Source organism: Lagopus muta, chromosome 24 (genome assembly GCF_023343835.1).
Source record: "Lagopus muta isolate bLagMut1 chromosome 24, bLagMut1 primary, whole genome shotgun sequence".
Classification (NCBI taxonomy): domain Eukaryota; kingdom Metazoa; phylum Chordata; class Aves; order Galliformes; family Phasianidae; genus Lagopus; species Lagopus muta.
Window position 1 is genome coordinate 4959787 of NC_064456.1, and position 22719 is coordinate 4982505.

The 22719-nt window shown below is 60.1% G+C and overlaps 3 protein-coding genes across 6 annotated transcripts; 2 read left to right on the top strand and 1 right to left on the bottom strand.

Annotated features, from left to right (window-relative positions):
* Window positions 1–165: 165 nt before the first annotated feature.
* Window positions 166–5728, top strand: PRICKLE4 (prickle planar cell polarity protein 4). 3 transcript variants are annotated; one of them, XM_048925577.1, is made up of 8 exons: window positions 166–321; window positions 3336–3488; window positions 3579–3686; window positions 3768–3905; window positions 3980–4180; window positions 4400–4586; window positions 4657–4971; window positions 5244–5728. In XM_048925577.1, exons 2-8 carry the CDS (start codon window positions 3339–3341, stop codon window positions 5717–5719), a joined length of 1575 nt encoding a protein of 524 aa, XP_048781534.1. In that variant the 5' UTR covers window positions 166–321; window positions 3336–3338; the 3' UTR covers window positions 5720–5728. The 3 variants fall into 3 exon arrangements, with proteins under 3 accessions (XP_048781534.1, XP_048781533.1, XP_048781535.1); XM_048925576.1 differs by lacking the exon at window positions 166–321 and adding an exon at window positions 359–568; XM_048925578.1 differs by lacking the exon at window positions 166–321 and adding an exon at window positions 596–3086.
* A 1174-nt stretch (window positions 5729–6902) lies between these two features.
* On the bottom strand, window positions 6903–21928 carry LOC125683994 (uncharacterized). Its single transcript, XM_048925579.1, has 14 exons — window positions 21200–21928; window positions 20686–20795; window positions 20288–20401; window positions 18802–18939; window positions 11475–11588; window positions 11077–11190; window positions 10519–10598; window positions 10054–10184; window positions 9802–9935; window positions 9581–9703; window positions 9201–9314; window positions 8517–8639; window positions 7801–7908; window positions 6903–7098 (listed from the first exon to the last, which is right to left on the bottom strand). Exons 2-14 carry the CDS (start codon window positions 20743–20745, stop codon window positions 6916–6918), a joined length of 1536 nt encoding a protein of 511 aa, XP_048781536.1. The 5' UTR covers window positions 20746–20795; window positions 21200–21928; the 3' UTR covers window positions 6903–6915.
* On the top strand, window positions 21750–22719 carry TOMM6 (translocase of outer mitochondrial membrane 6). 2 transcript variants are annotated; one of them, XM_048925588.1, is made up of 3 exons: window positions 21750–21928; window positions 22030–22131; window positions 22384–22508. In XM_048925588.1, the coding sequence occupies exons 1-2, from the start codon at window positions 21795–21797 to the stop codon at window positions 22124–22126; spliced, it is 231 nt and encodes a 76-aa protein (XP_048781545.1). In that variant the 5' UTR covers window positions 21750–21794; the 3' UTR covers window positions 22127–22131; window positions 22384–22508. The 2 variants fall into 2 exon arrangements, with proteins under 2 accessions (XP_048781545.1, XP_048781544.1); XM_048925587.1 differs by lacking the exon at window positions 22384–22508 and adding an exon at window positions 22515–22719 and having other exon boundaries at window positions 21753–21928.

The following is a 22719-nucleotide window of genomic DNA, read 5'->3' on the forward strand; positions in this document are numbered from 1 at the left end:
GCCAGCCCCTGCCCGTCCCCTCCCCGCTCCCTGCCATTGGCTGCCGCTGTGGGTTTAGGCTAACGAGCCTCTAATTGGGACCCCGGCTGACACGGCTCCAGTTTCCTGGGCAGGCAGATCGAAACAACAACAAAAAAAAAAAAAAAAAAGAAAGAAAAAAAGAAAAAGGGAAGAAAGGAGGGGAAAAAAACACAAATAACAACAACAAAGCAAAGGGAACGCTGCCCCGGCTGCGTTTGGATATTGGATGTTTTCCTTTCGTTTTGCGAAGTCCGCTCGGCTCATTGCTCCGACCCGACGGGACGGGACGGCACCGGGCAGGTAGGGGGGGTCCCGCGGGGCTGGGCGGGAGCTCAGCAACGGGGGGAAGCGGATGGTTTCCACGTCCGGGAATTGTTGCGGGGGAAAAGGAAGGGTGGAAAGCGGCGCGAGGGAGAGGGAGGTCGGCCGGTTCTTTGCGGGGAGGAATCGGCGGTGGGAGGGCGGCTCCAGGGGCCTTTGTCTTCGGGAAAAGCGTCCTCGGACGGCGACGTCCTTCGGGAACCCCCCGCCCACTCTCCGGCTGCAGGTGCGGGGTGGAGGGCGGCCCCGGGAGACGCGGCTCCGGACGGCCGTTGTGCCGCGGGGTTCCTCCTCCGCGCGCTGCGAACGGGGCGGTGCGGGGTCGGCCGTGACGGCGCGGAGCGGTGCTGGGGCTGCGCTCGGCACCGCGTTACGGCGGGGTAATGGGTCGGTACCGCTCCGAAATGCCCCGTTATGGCACCGGCCTGTCCCCCTGCCGGCAAACAAGCCGCCGTGCCCCGCCGTTCCCTCCGTTCCCTTGGGTGGCAGAATGGTATGCTGAGCCCCCCTCAACCTGCAGCTCTGCGGGGCTCCGATGGCCCTGAAGGTTTCTGTGCTGTGACGCCGAGCATCGGGCTGCTCTGCCAGCTCGGCCCCGCCGTGCTGCAGGACGAGCTGCTCCGGCTCACCCTGCCAAACGTCAGCTTATCTCACCCCCGGAGAGATGCATCTTTATGGCTCTGCATCTTTATTTCCATGTACATTCGCTGCAGCTGTGTTGACGGGAGCTGAAGCACAAACAGGTTATCCCGTGGGTGAGGTGTGCATACAGAGCCCCTGGGAGCTGCCGGTGTTTGGGGTGTTGGAAGGGGAATCTGGTCCTTTTGGCAATGGCCAGCTTTGTGTTTCCTTGGGGCCGTGGAGCTGTTTAGTGCTCTGGGAAAATGGGGTGGAAGTGCCTGGAAGTGGGGCTGCCGCCGTGGGGAGGCAGCCTCAGGATCCCAACAGCTGCAGCAGGCACAGATCAGCTGCGCTGTGTTAATGGTGTGATCTCCACAGGGAGAGGTCCAGGAGCCCCATGTGCTCCCACAACAGGATGGAGACGGGCTGATCCCAGGGAACTGAAGGGGATTAAAATTCTTGTGTATTTCAGGGAGCTGTGATCCCTTCTCCAAGGCAGGGGCCTCTTGTGGGGTCACTGGGGCAGGCGGTGCCAGTATTTGCTGGGATGGCTGTTTGCAGCCCCATGAGCAGCAAAAAGCTCCGAACAGGCAGGGCTGAACGGTGGCAATTTGGAGAAAGCCCCGGGTTGAGGGGCTCCAAAAGCCCAAGGGCACTCCATGTGGTGGCATTCGGTTCCTTCTGGAGGGACAGCAGCTTCGTGTGAGAAGCAGCTTCCCAGCTCTGTGCTGAGAGCATCCCGCATCCCTCCGCAGGGAAGGGTGATGTGGGACCGCCTGGAGGCAGAGAGGAGGGCAGAGGGGATGGGAGCAGAGGAGACGGACCTGTTGGGGCTGCCCGGCTTCTTAGCATGGGAGGCGCGTATGGCTGTCACAGTCTGCAGCTAATTACAGGGACCTGTCTGCAGCCCAGACGGCTGCCAGCCATCGTAATCACATCAAACTGGGATGGGATGGGCTCTCTTGCACGGCCCCATTGATTCACAGCTCTGTCCCCAGCCTTACCCCAGCGGGCTCCTGCCGGCCAGCCTTGCATGGGTAGGGCCCAGTTTGCTGCGTCCGTGGGGCACCCTGGGGATCCGACAACAGCAGATCAGCCGTGCAGTTTGGGATCTTAGCAAACAGAGCAAAGCTTGGGAATACCATCTATGTCCCATGGGAGGGATGCATTACCCACAGGGATTGAAGGCAGCAGCAGGGTTGGCACCCCACACCCACGGGTGTTTCAATTCAGCACCCCAGGGTCACAGCAGCTCCATCCCAGCTGTGGAGCTGCGGCCGTTTGCTGATCCAACACCACTGGTGGTCCTTCATCAAGCTGGCACCTCTGTGGTCTGCGAATGCACAGAACTGGGTCAGGCGTGTTCCTCCAAGCAGCAATCTGTAGCCATTCTCAGCATGCAGCCGGCCTGCCTGAATGCTGGCAAGGACGGGCAGAGCCCAGGGAGTAAGCCGCCCTTCTGCTTTATCCCATTGACTGCCCATCTGTTGCGTTAATCATTGACCCCGGTGCACGGCTGGGAATCCTGAGCTCAGAGCCGTGCACGTACATCCTGGTGCCCTGAGCCGCGGGATGCTCTGCTGCTGGGGCAGAGCTGCGGGACGGCCTGGAGCCTCCGAGCGCTGAGGTTACCGGCCTCCGTGCCCACAGCTCTCCGCCCTTTCCTGGGGAGCCATTTTGCGGGGGGTGTCAGCCCTCGGGCAGCTCTTGGGCGGTGCCAGCACAGTGCAGAGGTTCCCACAGGGAAAGCCCTGGGCTGCTGTGCGGGGAGCCCCAGGAGCCGCCGCATCGCTTTGTTTTGAAAAGCCGAGGCAGGAAGGAAGCGAGCGGTGACAAACGCTGCGTGGGGAAGGGACGGGACGGGTTCGCACCGCAGAGCCCTGAGCCAGGCACGCCGGGCGAGCAGGAACAGCGGCTCGGGGCAGAACAATAGCAGCCCGGGGGGAATAAATTATTTTCCACCGAATTGGGCGAGACCTCGGTCTCCTCCCACTGCTCCGCTCAGGGACAGGCCACTAACCCCGGACTCAGCCGTGCTGGGAAAGGGCTGGCGGCAGCTGCGGGACATCTCCCACTGTGGATGAGCAAACATCAAAGTGCGGCTCTCCCGGAGCTGCCCCAGGGTGAGCACAAAAGCCCGCGGTCCAACCTCCCCTCCCCACAAGCCTCCCGACATCCTTTCCCAGCGCTCCACGTCCGGCAGGCAAAGCCCCCGCCGCAGGTCTTATTTGTAAACCCGGAGATCGCTGCAGAGACTCAGCGAAGAGCCTCGATGTCCCCGCCGCGCTGACCCTGCAGGATGACGCCTCCTGGGGACAGACTTCTCCGCGCCGTGCCGAGGTTCTCCCGCAGCTCCGCTCTTCTCTCCGCAGCTCATGTCCCGGCCGAGTCCCGCATGGCCGCAGCGAGACGAACCCCCCCCGTGCGGCACCGCCACCGCGCTACCCCCGGCCTCGTCCGACAGCGACTCCGGCTGTGCCCTGGAAGAATACCCGGAGCCCCCCGCAGAGCCCGCGGCTCCCGAGGTGAGCAGCTCCGACCCCGAGGGGCAGACGCGCCTTTAGCTGAAGCGACGCCGCTTCATCCCCTCGGTCACCCGCCTGTGTTTCCCCAAGGTCCCCGCCTGCTTCGAGAGCCGCCCCACGGATCAACCCCGTCCTGCCGGCCGGAGCCTGCTCCGTGTCAGAGCCCTCCTGCAGCAGCTGCCGCCTCAAGACTGCGATGTAAGAAACGCACGCGTTTGCTCGATGCCGCCCTCCCCCCGCTCCGCTGCCGCGGGTCCTTCACCTCCACCTCCCGCGCAGGAGCGGTACTGCCCCGACCTCGAGGAGGAGGAGAGGAAGCAGCTCAGGGCGTTCAGCGCCCGCCGCCGACGGGACGCGCTGGGCCAGGGGGTGGCGGTGCCGGTGCCGGGCTCCCGCCACGGCTGTCCGTGCAGGAAGGTAAGGCCGCTCCACGACGGACAGCGCGGAGCCGCCCCCGAAACGCAGCCTCACCGCGACCCCGTGCTTTGCAGTGCGGCAGGAGGCTGAGCAAAGGAGACCCCGGGATTGCGGCGTCGCGGCTGGGAGAGCAGCTCTGGCACCCGCCCTGCTTCTGCTGCCACGTCTGCCACCAGCCCCTGGTGGACCTCATCTACTTCCAGCAGGATGGAAGGATCTACTGCGGTCGGCACCACGCCGAGCTCTTTCGGCCTCGCTGTGCCTCCTGCGACCAGGTGGGCACTGGGCGATGAGGTGCTTTGGGCTCCGTTGTGCTGCCGTTAGGTGCTCCTGTGCTCTCTGCTGGCAGCTGCAAATGCAGCAGGACGAGCCAGAGGAGCTCCCTTCCTGCACCCAGGGATCCCCATGCCTGCTCCAAAGCACAGAAAAGCATGTTCTGGGCAGTGTATTCTGTGGCTGGGTGCTTATGGGATGATTTGTTTGTTCCCTTCCAGCTGATCTTCTTGGAAGAGTGCATCGAGGCTGAGGGCCGGCGCTGGCACCCGGAGCATTTCTGCTGCCTGGAGTGTGATGCACCGCTGTGTGGGCAGCGCTACGTGATGCGGAGCGGCCAGCCCTGCTGCCGCAGCTGCTTCGACAGCCTCTTTGCCGAGCCGTGCCAGGCCTGCGGGGAGCCCATCGGTACGGCCGTGCTGCCAGAGGGACAGGTGGGCTGTGGGAGGCCCCCCCTTAACCTGTGATCCCCTCGTAGGTGTCGACAGCGAAGAGGCCACACACCAGGGTCTGCACTGGCACGCCTGCGCCGCCTGCTTCTGCTGCAGTCTCTGCCGAAAGCCGCTGCGTGGGCAGCCCCTCACCGCCCGCTGCGGGCGGCTCTTCTGCTCCGAGAGCTGCAGTCTGGGCCGGGATGCGTCCTCTGCTGCCTCCACCACCTCCGATTCCTCTGACTCGGCCTTTGTCTCGGCACCGTCCCCTGACTCGACGCCCGTCTCCAGAGCCAGCCACACCACCAGGGCTGGGAGCACCGCGGCAGCTGGGGGCTGCAGACAGCGGGTGGAAGGGGCTGGTAGGGGACCTGAGTGCTCCACTTGCAAGGGATTGGGAGGGAAATGGAAGCAAATCCAGGCTCTGGGTACTTCACTGGGGGTACAGCACGTGTGTGCAGCCCAACTCAGGGCTGTAGCAGCAGCTGTGGGCTCCCAGCCCACATCCCACATCTGAGGTTTGGTTGGGACAACCCTGTTTTGCATCCTGGGACAACCCCTGCTGCACAGGCAACTGCAGCAAGGCAGGCTCAGCCTTCTTCTCCCACACCCTTCATTGCTTTTTTTCTTCCAGAGGTGCTACCAGATCAGGCCTCTACACATCCTGCGTTCAGGAGCCCAGAGGACCATGGAGCAGCTGTGGAGAGGAGCAAGGATTCTGTGTGCACAGGGATGCTGGGAGCATCAACCAGCCACCCCTCCAACGTTCAGCCCTGCACAGAAGGTCACTGCAGGCTTCTGGGAGGTCCTGAATGCCGAATACTGCCAGGGGATGGAAACCCACACTTCCAAGTGGGTCGGCCCCCTGCCCAACCCGGCCTACATCTGGAGGACATGGACCCACAGGATATCATGGAAGAGGACGATTCCTGGTGTCCCACCTGCTCTTCATCCTCAGACTCTGACTCGGAAGAGGAGGGTTTCTTCTTTGGGAAACCCATCCCCAAGCCCGGGATGAGCTCTGTGGGCAGGGAGCCCCAGCGCCTGGAGCGGGCAGGGCGCAGGATGGCGAAGCTGCGTGGCAGCAGCAAGCACTGCAGCGTGTCCTAGCGCAGGGACGCTCGGTAAGCAGGGGGCCTCAGGCGCTGCAGAGGCTGTGGGGAAGGTGGCACTTTGTGTGGTATTGAAGCAGAGGGGCAGCGGCTGGGGGCCAAATGCACGGGCGGAGGGGGAGAGAGGGGGAGAGCGCCTTGTATGGCGCTGCCATCCTGCCAGAACTTGCAGTGGTCTCAATGCATTGCAAAGACTTTTTAGACACAGCCCAAGGCGGAGGTGGTGGGGGGGAGGGAGCAGCTGCTGGCAAAGCACGGCCTGCAATGCCTGCTGGCCTCTCCCTCAATTAGGAACAGGTAAAGCGAGCAGGGAGCAGAGAACCAGCAGCCCTCACTGGGGTATGGTCTGACTGCTGTCTCAGGCAAACCCAAGGCCCCAGAGAGCAGCTGTGCTCTGGGAGGGCAGCCAAGGACTTAGGACACGGGCAGACACCTGCATGGCACCTGCTGCAGGGATTCCTGCCCAGACTGGCCAGGAGAGATCTGGCCACCAGGGTCAGATCCAGATGCCAGGTGAGGATCCCTCACTTACAGAGATAGCTTGGAGGACCAGAGCTGATGCTGCCCCGCATCGGGCTGTGTCCCCTGCCACTGCAGGGAGGAGACCAGTGGGGCAGCTCTGCCACCATGATGGACGATGCTCCAACAAAGCTCAGCCAAGGCCTGAATACAGAAAAGCCAGCCACACCTGGCCTGTTTGTCTCCAGCCTGGGTTTGCAGCAGCATTAACTGTGGTGCTGGAGAACCATTTTTGAGGGCAGCTGAGGGGCCCCAGGGAAGGACCGGGCTGGGGTGTCACCGTGGGACCCCTCCCTGTGCCCGCTGCCCCAGCAGAACAGGAACGGAGCAATAACAGTGCAAAAATAACTCCTTTTTATTTATGAAGACAAGAACAAACCACAAATTTTAAGAGAACATCCATTAAAGACAAGAACAGAATAAAGAGAGCTCCCCCCTCCCTCCAATAAAACCATCTCCTAAAATGTAGGCCTCTAAAATATGTCTCTAAAATATAGGCCTACGTATGAATCCTATCTTGCCCACACTCCCCAGTTACTGCCTACAACATCAGCCCCAACCTCCCTCCAAACTCAGCCCCCTCCAGCCAACCCCCAACCCCCCAAGAGGGCCCACGGCAGCACATCCCTGCAGCCCCAGTGCAGGCTGTGCGAGCACAGCCCCACAGCTCCCTGCTCAGCAGCTGGGGTGCGTGGCATCGTACTGCTGGATGAAGTCCTGCAGCTCCTTGAGGAGTTGGTTGCGGAGCTCGCTCAGGTTGGCTCTCAGCGCCTTCATCAGCAGCGCCTCCATGGAGGGCTCCTTCTGCAGCAGCATCGTGGACACCAGGGCAAATTGGAGGCAGAAGTCATGGTAGCCCTGCGGGGAGCGGCGTGGTTCAGCACGGGGCAGCCCAGAACCTCCCCGCCAGCAGCACAAAGCGGTTCTTTCTTCCCTGAGCATCCCAGAGGCAGCAGCCTCTCCCCGCAGCGCTGTGCTGAGCTGCCCCACGGCTCGCCGTCACCCGGCTCTGCTCCTTTCCCCCACAGAATCACAGAGTTGTAGGGGTTGGAAGGGACCTCCAGAGCTCATCAAGTCCAACCCCCTGCCAAAGCAGTTCCCTACAGCAGGTCGCACAGGTCGGCATCCAGGCAGGTCTTGAACATCTCCAGAGAAGGAGACTCCCCCACCTCCCTGGGCAGCCTGTTCCAGTGCTCCGTCACCTCACTGTACAGAAGTTCCTTCGCACATTGGTGCAGAACTTCCTATGCTGCAGTTTCCGGCCGTTTCCCCTTGTCCTGTCTCCACTCACCACTGAAAAGAGTCCGGCCTCGCCATTCTGCCCCCCACACCTTAAATATTTATAGACCTGGATCAGGTCCCCTCTCAGTCTTCTTTTCTTGAGGCTGATCAGACCCAGTTCACTCAGCCTTTCTTCATAAGAGATGCTCCAGGCCCTTCACCATCTTTATGGCCCTCTGCGGGACTCTTTCCAAGAGAGAACCCTGTGGGTTCTGAAGCTCCCAACGGCTCTCCTGCCCATGGCCGGTCCCGCTCGCCCTCGCCTGTGCCAGGACTCACCTGCTCGATGCTCTCCTTCTTGGTGAGGATGGCGGCAGAGCGCAGGTCCATGCCGGTGGGCGAATGTGCGGAGCGCGGGGGGCGGGGTAAGCCCTGGAAGCCTGCAGCCTGGGCGGTGGAAGAAGGGAGGTGCAGTTGGACGCCTGACAGGGAGAAGGCCTGGGCAAGGGAACGGGTTGGGACCGGCAGCACCTTGGAACTGCAGGCTGGGGACCAGTCAGCCTGGGGGGAACCTGCTGGGACCCCGCCGCCTTCCTCCACGTGCACGAGGCGGCCCCTTGTTTCCCACTTCCACTGCAGCCCAGGAGCCTTGCCTTCAAGAGCCGAGGGCCCCGCTGGCTGATTTCCCTTCCCCACCAGGCCACAATTCGGCCTCCCTGCAGCACCCTGGTTTGCTTCAGTGCAGCTCGACTCCTGGCCTTGCTCATGCTGCAGCACGCTCTCAATCTCCACGTTCTTTTTTTGGCCTTTCTCCGCACGGACTCCCACTTATCAGCCTCTCCTGAAGAGCCAGCACCAGGGCTGCTGTGGGCTCCGCATCCAAATAAAGCAAGGCTTTACCCCCAGGACGTAATCCTGTGACTGGGGACGCCACAGAGGAGCTCCCCCCGAGGCTCCTGGCCTAGATTAATGCTCCTGGGCCTCCCTGCAGGTGCTTCCCAGAGACACGCGGGCACCATTCTGGCACAGTGCACAGGGCAGGGCTGCGCACATACCAGCTCTGTCCAAGCCCAAGGAGGCTGCCCGGTCCCGGCTGGTGCTGCTGCCTCAGTGCAGACACTGGAGCTGGCCGTGCTGGGCTGTGTGCTGCTGGGCTCTGCAGTAACTTCCAGCGGGATCTGCGAGTGTTCAGATTGGTGAAGGCCGCAAAGAAGCGGTGGGAAGGCGCCCAGGGGATGAAAACAGAGGCTGTGTGAGAACAGCGGGAGCCAGCGCTGCAAGCTAATGCTGCTGCCTTCAGGAAGGGAAACCTCAGGCACTCTTCTCCCAGGAGGAAACAGCACAGAGTAGTGCAGCCACAGGCTCAAACCCACCCCATCCCGGGCAGCCAACACCTCTGCTTCACCAGCAACACGTGGCAGACGCTGCCATGCTTGAGAGGGCAGGCAGAGCTCAGCGTGTGCCTCCAAAATGGGGCCAGCACTGACAGCCTCAGCAGGCTGCAGAGATAATGGACTGTGCGGATACAGCTCAGCACTTCCACTAGCCTCAGGGGCGCTTTGGCTGCGTGGCTTTATCAGTGCAAAGCACTACGGCTGCGTTTCAGAGTCCACACAGAGGCATTTGGATACAGCCCAGGCAAACGGAAGAATGAGGTTCATGGAGGGGACCGCAAAATCCCACCTCCCTGGTGGCACGACATTTAGGCAGAAAGAGGAGACAGATGCATGAGCGCGTACCAGCTCCAAGCCTTCCTCCTCGCTGGTGCTGGATGTCTCCGAGGAGACTGGCTCCAACTCCAGGTCACAGAGCTGCTCGTTGTCTGCAGCTCCCTCTCCTCCTTCGGGCTCAACCTGCAGACACGCAATAGCATGAGGCAGGGATGAGCTGGGAGACAGGACAGGCAGAGTGCTGAAACCCAAAGGAAACTGGGGCATGCGCAGCCCAAGGGAAAAGTCAGGAAAACATCAGGCTGCTCCCACTTCTGTCCAAGAGACACCAAAGTGAAGAGTGAGAGAGAGAAGTGAGGTGTGACACAGGTGGAACGGATCCCCCGAGCTGGGCAGCTCCCGGGGTGAAAGTCTCTCCATCTGCACTCGGGAAAGAGGTGCACACGTACTGGCTTTGCTCCTGCCGCTGGCTCCTGCTCTGCTGCCTGGGGGTCAGTGCCCGGGCTCTTCTCTGGGCTCTTCTCTGCATGCCCGGGCTGTCGCGGTGCCTTGCTGCTCGCCACCAGCTGGCCCTGGGGGAAATCCTGCTGGTCAAGGCCATGGCAGCACCAAGGGATCCACGTGGCCGTGAAACTGGAGTCAGCACCGTGTACTTGGGGTACAAACCCACCTCACCCACCTGCTGCTGGCTTTGCAGACTGTTTCTGCAGGCAGCAGGTGACTGGGGAGCAGCGAGCTGCTCTCTGACCCCTGGCTGGCTCTCCGGGGAGCAGGACCGAGATGGTTTGCAGGATGGATGGTAGCCTGCGGAAACACAACAGCACTTAATAAGCAAAGTGCCAACTCTCCCCATGCAGACGCTGCTGGCTGCACACACCACAGAGGGGTCCTGGGTGGCAGCCAGCGCTGCAGCAGCACCAACCTTGGGAGCTGCGGGGAGAACGGCTGCAGTCTGCTGTCTCCCGCTGGATGGGCCGAAGGAGTCGGTAGCGTCTCCGGCGTGGGCCATAGTGGCGCCGGGGGAAGCAGTCGTCCCAGGAAGCTTCTTGCTCCCTGCAGGAGCAAAGGCAGCCCCAAGGGAAATTCAGGCTGGCGAGGATCTCTGGCGCAACCTCCCACCTTCAGCAGGGTCAGCTTCAACGCTGCGCTGCCTGGAGCACTGTTTAACCCACTGCACCAGCCTGCTGCCCGCAGCCAATTGCTGTGCACCACAGCTGAGCCAAGACCTGTTTGCACATGCAGCACGGCTCCCCCTCCACCCGAGACCCCAGAAGGGACCACCACTCCTCAGCCAAGCCACGCGAGCTGTGCTCAGCCCAGACCCGCAGCAGGATGTATAAGACAACCCCTTTCCAGCCACTGCCCCAGCCTCACTGCAGGCACCCACCATGGGAATCCAGCAGGACGCTGCTCCTGGCTGAGGAACTCAGGCTGGGCGAAGAAGTCCCGGTGACGCAGCTGTGGTATCTGAGGAGAGCAGTGGTTTACACACTGAGCAAGTAAGGAGACAGCCCAGCTGGCATGAAGGCAGCCCATCCCAGGTGTCACGGCCACCGCCATTCCTCCCCAGCCTGCCTCCCTCACTGGCTGTAAGTCCATGACAAACATTACTTTATGGCGCTGCTGGTCCTCTCTGTACATCCAGGGAGGTGGTGGCACATCACGGTTCTGGGAGGACCGTATCCAATTCTCCTCATTCTGGAGGATATCAGCAGGGCCAGGGAAAGGCCTGGGCTGCCTGGCACCAGGCTGCCAAAGCAAACCGCCGCAGGTGAGGCCAGCAGCTCATTTGGAGCAGCAATGCACCCTGCAGGCTTCCAGGGAGATACTGCCTGTGCTCTGTGCTCCCCTTTCCAGTTCTCCTCTTCCCAATGGAATCCCACCCTTTGGACAACCCAAATTTGAAGGAGAACCCCAACAACTCTGCCCACACCCCATCTCTTACCAGATGCATTCTTCCCCTGGCTCTCCAGCGCTGCTGCTCCCACAGAGGATCGCGCCAGTCATCCTGGGGGCTATGAGCACGTGGAGGCGGCGGCCCAACCTGACGTGGATAGGGCTGCAGAGACACAGGGAGAGGAAAGCGGCATGAGAGACTCCCCGCTGCTGCAGCCTCCCCCTCCTCTACCACGAGGATGTCATGCAGGGATGGGGAGCCCAAAACCCTCCCACCTGTAGTCACAGACAATTCCCGGCCTTCCCAACTCGCTCCTGCACCACAGAGATGCTCTTCAAGCTACTCTGCATCCCAAGCAATGGAGCAGTGGGTGCCCACCCTCGCTGCCCCGCTCCCGAGTCCCACACAGCTCCTGTGCTCCCAGCCACAACCTCAGCTCCACCTACCCCCCAGGGAAAGGTCCAGGGCCCCCTCCTGCACCGCTGCCTCGAGGACATCTTGCCAAAGCGTTGCTTCAGCCCTGATCCCTGCACAGAGGTCCTCAGCGAGTCCTCACTGGGCTGTACAGAAAGAGGTGTGGGTGAGTACATCTTGCAGGATGGGCATTATGTCTGTTTGGGGTCAGTTTTGGGGTCAGCTTTCCCAGTGGTGCCACCCACAGCTGTCCCTGCTCTGCTGAGCTCCGCGCACTTGGACCCCCTGAAGCACAACGCGGTACTGCCAGCAGTGAAGGCAGTGCAGAACTGCCCCAGCCCTGTTGTCCCCCAGCCCTGGAGGCAACGAGGCTCCCCGCAGTGCTGGTGCTGTTCCCTCACACCGCACACATCCGCTGCCGGGTCTCCCCACCCATCCCAGATCTCCACCTGCTCACAGCGATGCTTCCACTGCCCAGTGCACCCTGCACAGGTCACAGCGCCCAGCAGCACCATCCCACTATTGTTCCTGCTGTGTTGGCTCACAGCACCAGGGCACTTCACAGACTCCCCCCCCAGCGGCCACAAGGCTCAGTGCTCATTGCACAGTACAGCAGCAGGGCAAGCAGGGCTGGCTCCGCCCTGACATCGCCAACTGGGGGCAGCGGGCTCTTGGAGCAGCTGGGCATCCTCAGCATCCTGCCAGGAGCCACAGCACAGACACCCTCCCCTTGTCCCACCGAGCAGCAGGCACCGAGCTACTGGACAGCAAGGAGTGCAGTAGCAAGAAAACAAACACTTTTATCCCCAGATCGGGGTTTTACCTGGCACGTCAGTCCCAGGGGGCCTCGCAGGGGGCTCACCTGCTGGCAGAAACCAGCATCAGCGAGTGCAGTGGGGACGGAACCTCCTCCACACACAGGGCAGATCGCACCACCTCTGTTTGCTGAATGCAGCCCAACAGGAAGCAGCGGCTGTCAGCAGCTGGCTGTTAATCCCCCCCCAGCCAGCTACCTTTGTACCCCTCCTGCCCGCTTATTTGCTGCAAGGCGCCAAAGCCAAGCTGCAACACTGAGATATAGGTTGAAAAATACAGGATATAAGGGTCCATAACACCGTTTGGTTTTGCTAACTCAAAAAGAATTCGCACATAGCATTGCTTAGTTTAACTTTTGCTAACTCAGAAGGAATTGCTTAGTTTTACTTTTACTAGCCCAAGCACAGACCCAAAAGGAAGCCTTCTCAAAGCAGAAAGGGTCCAATGAGATAACAATGGAAAGAGGAACAAACAGGATAAGAAACTGCAGAGGCACACAGGGTGGGCGAAGAGCTCAAAACTGGGACAAAGGTCGGAAGGACACGGCCAGGAATATTATGGACTTCATCCAGGAACGACCACCAGGTGGGGAGGAGGACATCGAACCTTCATCCAACGACCACCAGAGGAAGTTACTGCATACGCACCGGGGGGAGGGACAGTATGTAAATGAATTCCCAGAAAAGTAATGCATATGTCAATAGGTCTCAGGAAATACTGCTGAACACGTATGGCTTGGCTTACAAACGTACGAGATCCCACTCTCTGGTGTGCAAGCTAGGAGGAGCGCTCCCCCTTGAACCCAGTGTGTGGCGCAGCGCTGGAATAAAGGCGTATCTGCTCTTATAACCCCATGTGGGTTGGAGAGTTTGATTCCACAAATCAGTTTGGCAGCCCAGAGGAGACCAGCTCTGTTCAGCTGCAGGAGCGGTTGAGGAGGGGGACGCCTTTGTCGCGCCCTGAGAATTCTTGGAGGGACTCCCCCTGCTCCTCTGATCACTGTGGGACAGACAAGGACCGTCTGGAAGCGGAGCAGGTACGTTTAAAAGAAGGCTCTGTTAGGCGTACGCAGGAGCAGGGGACTCTGTGAGATGGGGGGGGACGCCCCAGCAGGAGGGTTTACCCTGAGGGTGGACTGGTCCAGAGGTACAGGACAGGAAGATTACATGGGACAGGCATTTTGCAGCACTGTATCTGATTCCAGGGATGGTGGGTTTGAGCCCCACGTCTGGCTGGCACTTGTAAGCCAGGCTGGCGTTGGGCACTAGGAGTCATGGGTTCGTAGAAATCTGGAACTCACGTTAAATGCAGGGATTGTGGGTTTAAGTCCCAGCCCAGGTTAGCGAGGTACAGTGCTGATACAGATACAGCTGCCCAATGGTAACCTACATCACTGAGCCATGGCCAGGAACAGCAATCTGCACTGTTGTTACCATCTGCTGCAAACGTCCAGTGCTGTGTGTTCCAACAACGGCTACCGACACATCTGGGATATCCTCCTAAACATCCAAACTGAGACGGCACCTGAGCCGGCAAACCTCAGTGTCAGAGTGAACGTGGTGTGACTGAGATGTAGCTGAGCTACGGAGGGACAGCGGAGCCCTGGTCCTGTCCTCCCGCCAGGGAAACGGCTGCAGGCAGACGAAGCAGGAGCTGTTAATTGTCTGTACAACTCCCTGTATGAATTATGTTTGATAAACTGGCAAAAAGCGGATCTGAATGGTTTTAGTGTAAATGTAAATGAACTTGTTGGAGTGGGATGAATATGGGAACTTATATGTCATAAATTACGGGGAGGGACAGGAAGACAGGTGTATATTTCACAGAACAAATGTATGCTGTCCAGTTTATGCTATACTAAAGACATAAATCGAGGGTAACGGTGTTACTCGTGCCCAGAGTGTGGACAGGAGTGGGGGAACGAGTTCTGGGGATTGTTTAGGGGAAACTTTAGGATAGAAGGAGCGATTTGTGGAAACGTAAATAAACTAATCAAACAGAACAGCGCTATGGGAGGTCACAAGGGAAAGAAATACCTAAAAAGACACCTTGGAAGGATGTTGCAGGAGGGCCAGGGGGCACTTTGAATAAGAAAACCCTGATAAAATACTGCAACCAGTGGTGGATGCTATACAAGTCAGAAGATGGGGAAAAGTGGCCCCTAAATGGGACCTTAGACTACAATACTATTTTGCAACTAATGCTGTTTCTAAGAAGGGAAGGCAAATGGGACGAGGTCGCATATGCAGACATGTTCTTTACCCTCCGAAACCTCCCAGAATGGCAAAAAGGATGTGGGATGGGGGCCCTGCAGGACCCTTCAGTGTTAGCATTAGAAAAAGAGCAACGAACAACAGGCAACAGGAAAATGAAGCGTTGCTGCTCAGCACATAGCACAGGGCAGCAGTGCACCAGACTAACAAAAACTAGAACCCCTGACGAATTGTTTGGTCACTGTCAGGCTCCAGGGGTAAGAGGTCTTGGTATGAACAGAGAGAATATTCAGAGGAAGAAGAGGATTCTTCCCTCCCCGGAGCTCCCCCAGGTTCCCCTGTTGCTTCAAGAACTAGAAAGCAGCAAAGTGCTTTCTGAGCTCCCCAAAGGGAAGCAGAAGGAACAGATGGGGCACGGATCTGGACAGGGCACCTGAGCGAGACGGCCTAAGAGCAAACCGAGAGCGGGCAGTAAAAGGAATGGAGAGCCACCCCCAGGACTGTCAGTTGGTCCGCCCTGTACGCTATAGAGCAAGGAGCAAGAGAGACTCCTCCAGAGTTTCTGGATAGGCTTAGAGGTACCACGAGGAAACACACATCCTTAGATCCAGGATCAGAAACAGGTATCCAGCAACTCACATCATTGTGTATGGACAGTCGGCAGGGGACGTGTGGCGGAAGCTGCAGAAAATGAGGGGTCTTGATGCACGAAACTTAGAAAGCTGCCCTGAGTTGGGCAGGCTGGATAAGCCATGGCTACGCCTCTCTCACCCCACCTGCCCTATCTAGGCTTAACAAAATGCAGACTAGCACTCCTGTCAAGAGCCTCAGCTGTGCCTGGAATCAGTGAAGGAAAAGGGAGAATAACACCTACAGCAAAGACACAGAAAGCACAAAAGCACGTCACAAAACCAAGGTCTTAAGGAATCAATCAAAGATTCACTTCCATTTTCCTTGACAAATCATACCTTTTCCATACCCATGTTTATTTCCTAATTTGCGTAACTTGTGACTCAGTACTTTCTTGCTTATCACAGGAAGGCATGTGAGAAAAGGGGATCCAGTCAGGATGCTGAGGACATCTTCTGGGGTTCCTCTCAGCCGGCCTGAGACCTGCCCAGCACACAACCCCTGGATCCAGACCTGCGACCGCTGTGCCAGCAAAACAGGTTGTACAGCCTCACCCACCCTAACTCACCTTCCCTGGGACACTGATGAGGTACAGACTGTAACAGCTTGCTCAGAGCACGTTTAGAACATTGTCTGAGTGCAGCTGATAGGGGTCAGGGAAGTGTGCTGCAATCACTGCCTTCCCACTGGTCGCTTCGGAGCACGACTGCAGCCCCCCCTCATCTCCTAAGGGCTGCACACACCCGAAATGGCTCCTCTGCTCCAACTGGTCTCCAATAAACAGAAGCAGACAATTTCTTCTCCCCAGTCACTCTTTTTTTTAACCAACCCTTGTTTAAGGCGCAGCTTAATGCAGAGCCTGCAAACACTGCGCCGTGCCAGTTGCTCCATCAGCCCCACAGCAGCCCTCACTGCTGCCTCATTCCCGCCTCTGGAGGCTCCCACAGGGACGGTGGCTCATGCAGAGAGCAAGCACATCTCCTGGGCACAGAGCCCACACCCCAGGCCAGGCCTCTGCCTCAATCCATGGCTGCCACGCTCTCCCACGATGCTCCCAGCTTTGTGCCAGGGGCATTTTGGGGAGCAGCGCGCCCAGCAGCACGGCCGCTCCGGCACAGCCTGAGGAGCCCAGAGGCAAGGCTGAGAGGAGCGTCTGGTGGCGGCGGTGGCCCCGGCAGGACAGCGCTCAGCACCGAGGGATGCTGCCCTCACCCCCAGCTACACAGACGGCAGAAGCTGAGCACAGAGAGCTCCGCTCCTCGGGCAGGGCTGGCTCAGCCGCGCCGGGACAGCCGGGAAGCTGCAGTTCAGCGCTGCTGGGCTGGCCAACAGCTGCCGGGGACGACGGGCTGCCACAGCCGTCCGGGTCGGCTCACCTTCCAACACCGCAGCCGGCTCCATCTCCCGCTCGCGGCACCGCAAACCCCATCGGCTCAGCGCCGGGCTGCTCGGAAGCTTTGCCCGCGGCGCTGCTGCCGGCCCAGCGCCCCCTGCTGGTGCAGCCACGCACACGGCGCCTCCCCTCTGCCCGCGCTTCCATCGGAGCCGCGTTCCCGTTGCCCCAGCTCCGACAGCCAGACGTGCCGGTGCTCGGGGCAGGCGTCTCGCCCAGCCGCCTAACGAGACCTCTCACTTTCCTGCTGCTTAACGAACATCTGCTTTCTTTCACGCCTGAAAGCCGACGCGGGTACGGATGGTGGTTGGCAACCGGCAGCGATAGCAAGCTGGTCCAAACTGGTCTGTCCTGCAGTGCAAAACTCCCTCCCTGTTCCACAGAGTACAGCAGAGTTTGTGACCTTGTGGTAATGTGGGAGGAAGATAAGGGAGAGCAGGGAGACCAAGCTTGAGCTCCCCAGTGCCAAACACCAGCAAAGGAGGACATGAAAAGGAAAATTCCAAGTCTGGAGCAGGCTCAAACCTTAAAAGCTGCCACCTGAGCAGTGCTAACACTGTCAGGGCAGCTCGTGGCCCATTGGAGCCGGCTGCTGCCCAGCGCTGCTCCTACCGGGCAGATAACACACAGCTTTCCAGCTGGTCGGTTAATTGCAGCCTCCAACAGCTATAAATCAATTAACTAACTGGGCGGATCAATTAGCTCTTTGTGATCTGGGAAAAGAATACAGCAGCACAGACAATACAAATGCATCCCCAGCCTCGGTGGCCACTGTAGCAGCACGTCACCTTGCGAGGGGAGCACCAGCAGCTCCAGCAGCTCCTTGCCTGCTGTTACGTACCAGACCCACGTCCTCCTCCTCACCACCGAGGCATCCACAGACAAGGGGATGAGGAGCTGCCAGGGACGTGGGGACAGTGCCACCTATTTGCAGCATTTACTCCTTGTGCAGCAAGGATCTAAGATGCAGCAGTTACACAATTCGTGGTGTAAAAGTCCAGGACCGCATTTTGCGGAGCTTAGCAAACAGGTGACTCTGCAAGGTATCCTGACATCTGCCTGCATGCAGACAACCACACAAACCCCTGCAGAACAACAGCAGGAAAAGCAGAAGTGACTGTCACTGGAATTTGAAAGCTTTGCTGTCCCTCGGAGAGCAGCACAGCATCTCCTGATGAACAGCTGCACGGCTGTGTGTGCCCTGCAGCAGGGACAGCACAAACCTCTCTGAGTGCCCCGGTGGTGCAAAAGTGTCCTGCAGAGCTGGCAGGGAACAAAGCTTCCACACAGAAAAAGCAGCAAAGGCTGAAGGGGTTAAGGCAGAAGTGAGCCCTGCCTGGAAAATTCACTCAGGCACAGGCAACGTCCCACGCAGCCTTTTAGGCATTCCCTCACTTTCTATGCGTTTCTCTCTTATCTCATGTCCTGCAGGCAGCAAGCCTCAGGCAGCAGCACAGCTGCCCTTATCACTGCTATGAAACACTGTTCCCAGGCACAGAAACCTTCCAGTCCAACCAGCGCTGCCTCGGCCAGGAGCTGATGGCGCTCACCGGGCGCTCAGTTTCCGCACAGGGGAAGCTTGTGGCCAGAGACACCGCAGGCTTTTGTTCCTGGCCCCAAACCGCTGCACAGGCAGCTTGCCAGGCCTGGGCTGGATGTGCCTGCTCACCAGCCAGCGTGCACCACGTGTTTGCTGGCCATGAGCTTGAGCAAGGCTTTTCCCTTAGTGACAGAAGCTGCCAGAAACGGGATTCCAGGTTAGAACTGGAAAGAAATACAGAGAACGAACAGCTCTGCTGGCCCAGGAGCCACCAACTTGGGAACACAGCACGGCCTTGAGGAGCATCCCTGAGCTGTACACAGGAGAAACTCAGACACCTGGAGAGATTCTCCAGAACGAAGAAACTACAAAAACGCTCTACTGCCTGGGAAAGCACAGGTCAGACTGGGAAACTGAAAACCGGCATGGGAAAGCCAAAGTCTGCAATGCACATTGGCCTCTCCACGTGGCCCTGCTCTCCAGCTGGGCCCAAAGATGGAAAGGCACCTCAGCATCCACCCAAGAGAGAGCACCTCAGAGAGAGATGCCCCACAAGAACTTCTCCCTATGATACGTCCCAACGCATGGATCCTTGCACGGACACAAGGCTGGCTCCCTGCACGTGGCGCATCCACAACAGCAGCCCTCATCATCTGCCCCCACTCACAGTACAGCAGAGAAACGTGACCCTGTCTGCCACCCTCATCACACCACCATCCCTCCCCAGCCCGCCTCCCTCACTGGTGCAAGTCCTTGGCTAATGTTACCTTACGGCTCTGATGGTCCTCTCTGCGGTATGAGGGAGGCGGTGGCACATCACGGTCTCGGGGTGCCCTTCTCCAATTCTCCTCGTTGCGGAGGATGTCAGCAGGGCCATGGAAAGGCCTGGGCTGCCTGGCACCGGGCTGCCAAAGCAAACCGCCGCAGGTGAGGCCAGCAGCTCATTTATTGTAGAGTCATGGAATCACAAGGTTGGAAGGACCTACAAGATCATCCAGTCCAACCGTCCTCCCATCACCACTGCTACCACAAGCACTGAACCAGATCTCGCTGCTCCTCATCCAGGCGCCTCTTGAACACTGCCAGGGACGGCGACTCCACCACCTCCCTGGCAGCCATTCCACTGCCTGACCACTCAGAAAAAAAGCCGTTCCTTGTGTCTAATCTAAACCTCCTCTGCTACAACTTGCAGCCACTTCCCCAGGTCCTGTTTGTTGCCTGGGAGAAGAGGCCAAACCCCTCCTCATCACAACTACTCTTCAGGAAGTTACGGAGTGCAGTGAGGTCTCCCCTGAGCCTCCTCTTCTCCACACTGAACAATCCCAGCTCCCTCTGCTGCCCCTCGTAAGAACTGTGCTCCAGACCCCTCACCAGTTTTGTTGGCCTTCTCTGGACACGTTCCAGGGCCTCAACGTCTTTCTTGTAGTGAGGGGCCCAAAACAGAACACAGTGCTTGAGGTGCGGCCTCACCAGTGCTGAGTACAGGGGGATGATCACCTCCCTGCTCCTGCTGGCCATGCTATTTCTAATGCAAGGCTTGTTGTGGCCAAAGTCCAGGACCCGGCGCTTGGCCTCGTTGAACCTCTTCCCATTCACCTCAGCCCAGCAATCCAGCTTATCCAGATCCTCTGAAGGGCCCCACTACCCTCAGGCAGATCAACACCATCTCCCAGCTTGGTGTCACCTGCAAACTTACGGAGGGTGCACTCAAAGCCCTCATCTAGGTCATCAATAAAGATACTGAACAAGATGGGCCCGATCCCCAAGGGACACCACTTGAAATGGGTCGCCAGCTGGACTTCATTCACCACGACCCGCTGCGCACGGCCCTCCAGCCAGTTCCTTACCCAAAGAAGGGTCTACCTGTCCACGCCATGGGCAGCCAGTTTCCCCAGGTGAATACTGTGACAGGCCGTGTCAAAGGCTTTGCTCAAGTCTAGGCAGACTACGTCAACAGCCTTTCCCTCGTCTGCCAGACTGGTCAATCAGCGGTAGAAGGACATGAGGTCGGTCAAGCACGACCTGCCTTTCGTGAATCCGTGCGGCCTGGGCCTGATCCCATGGAGCAGCCACACATCCTGCAGGCTTCCAGGGGGGTTTTGGCCGTGCTCTGGGTTCCCCTGCCCACTCTGCTCTTCCCAACTCTCCACTCTCCCCAGGGGAGTCCCACCCTTTGGACAACCCAAATCTGAAGGAGAACCCCAACAACTCCGCCCACCCCGTGCTGCCCTGCTGCTCGCCCCCATCTCTTACCAGATGCATTCTTCCCCTGGCTCTCCAGCGCTGCTGCTCCCACAGAGGATCGCGCCAGTCATCCTGGGGGCTACGAGCACGTGGAGGCCGCGGCCCAACCTGATGCAGATAGGGCTGCAGAGGGGACACGGAGAGGAAAGCAGCATGAGAGCCTCCCCACTGCTGCAGCCTCCCCCTCCTCTACCACGAGGATGTCATGCAGGGATGGGGAGCCCAATACCTCCCACCTGTAGTCACAGACAATTCCCGGCCTTCCCAACTCACTCCTGAACCACGGAGATGCTCTCCAAGCTACTCTGCATCCCAAGCAACAGAGCAGTGGGTGCCCACCCTCGCTGTCCCACTCCCGAGTCCCACACAGCTCCTGTGCTCCCAGCCCCATCCGCAGCCCCACCTACCTCCTGGCGCGCCCTCCTGCACCGCTGCCTCGAGGACATCTTGCCAAAGCGCTGCTCCATCCCTGCTCCTTCCCCTGCTCGGAGTCGCTCCTTAGCGGACCAGCACTCAGCTGCGAGGAAAGAGGCAGCGTGAGCGCATCCCGCAGCACGGGCGTTCCCATCTCCCCCAGCTCAGCTTCACAGCGCTGCCATCCACAGCCGTCCCCGCTGCGCTCAGCCCCGACCTCTCGGGCCCCCCGAAGCCTTCCCACGCTCCCGGCCCAGCTCGGCCTCCGCCCGCACACGGCTCTCCGCAGGTTTGCGGCACACGCCCGGGAACGGCGCCGGGAACGGGCCGCAGGGCTTGGGGCTCGCCGCTTCTCGCGCGGGACGGCGGCGGAGGGACCGGGGCCTGCTCCGATCCGACCCGGCCCGGCCCCCCCAGCCCGGGCTCGGCGGACTCCCGGGCCGGCTGGGGAGGGCCGGCATCCTCGACGTCCCGCCCGCAGCCGCCCGAGGGAGCCGCGGCACTTACATGTGGCCCTCGTCCCACGGGGCGGAAGGGTCCGAGCTGCGGCAACGGCCCCGAGGGCGCGGGAGGAGGGGGCCGGGATTCCCACCGCTCGGTGCGGAGCCTGTCCTGCCGGCTGTAAGCGCGGAGCGACGAAGGGAAGGGCCAGCGGCGAGGGCAGAGCCGCAACGCCGCGATGCCGGACGCGAAGAGCCGATCGGGCCGCGGCAAGGCGAAGCGAGGACGAAGCGAGGACGAAGCGAGGACGAAGCGAGGACGAAGCGAGGACGAAGCGAAGACGAAGCGAAGACGAAGCGAAGACGAAGCGAAGACGAAGCGAAGACGAAGCGAAGACGAAGCGAAGACGAAGCGAAGACGAAGCGAAGACGAAGCGAAGACGAAGCGAAGACGAAGCGAAGACGAAGCGAAGACGAAGCTCCGTGCGCAGCGCCGCCCGCAACCGCGCTAGGAGGCGCAGGACGCAACAACCGTTACCGGCGCAACGACGCGCGAGAGGATTCGGCACGCGGCGGGGCGTTACCGCGCAGGCGCGGAGCGCGAGGCCGCAACCGGCGGGGGTGGTGACGTCATCGCGCGGCGCCGGGCGGCGCGAGGCGGGATGGCGGCGGGCGGCGCGCAGGCGAGCGGATCGGCTGCATCGTCTCCGCAGCCTCGTCCCCCTCCTCCGCAGGGCCCGGGCGGGTGGCTGCGGGCGGCGTACCGCTTCGCCGCCGACAGGAACGACTTCCGCAGGTCGGTGCGGTGCGGTGCGGGAGAGGGAGAGGGACCGGGCCGGGGCCGGGGCCGGCTCCTCGGGCGCGGGGCCCGCAGGCAGCCGCCGCTGTGCTTTTCAGGAACCTGCTGGTGAACGTGGGGCTGTTCGCCGCCGGAGTGTGGGTCGCCCGCAACCTGGCGGACATCGACCTGATGGCCCCGCAGCCCGTGGCGTAGCGGCGGTGAGTGGCGGCGGGGGCGGCGCCGTGCGGGCGGGGGTCCGGTTGGGCGGCCTCGGCGGGGACGCGGTGCTCCCGGTGGGCCCTTCCAGCTCGGGGCGTTCTGCGGGTTGTGTCGCACGGAGATGTGGTGGGACGGGGGGTTGCGGCTGGAGCGCGCCTCAGCCCGGAGCGGCCCGCTGTGCGCAAGGGCTGTTGTGCGGGATTGCCTCGGGAAGCAGACTGAGACGACGCCGTTTGACTCCACTCTTACAGAGCCCGGGAAGAACTCGGCTGCGAGGCGGAAGAGTTGCCCTCCTGCCACAGCCCGGCACCAAATGGGAGCTCGTCAGCAGTTGTAAGTTCTGAAGTGCTCACAGAGCACCTTCCATTCTTGTCCTTTGCAGAACTGCTGCTCCCACTGAAAGCCGTCCCATGTGAAGCAATGCCAGGGAGCAGAAAAACTTCCACGTGGCAGAGGGAGAACTCCTATTCAACCCATTCTGCAAAAGGCAGTGAGAATTGTTTCTTGGAGGATGTAAAGCCATTGTGCATGGAATTCTTTTCTGTATCACCATTTAGTTCCTTAATAAAGGTAGAATAATTACATGA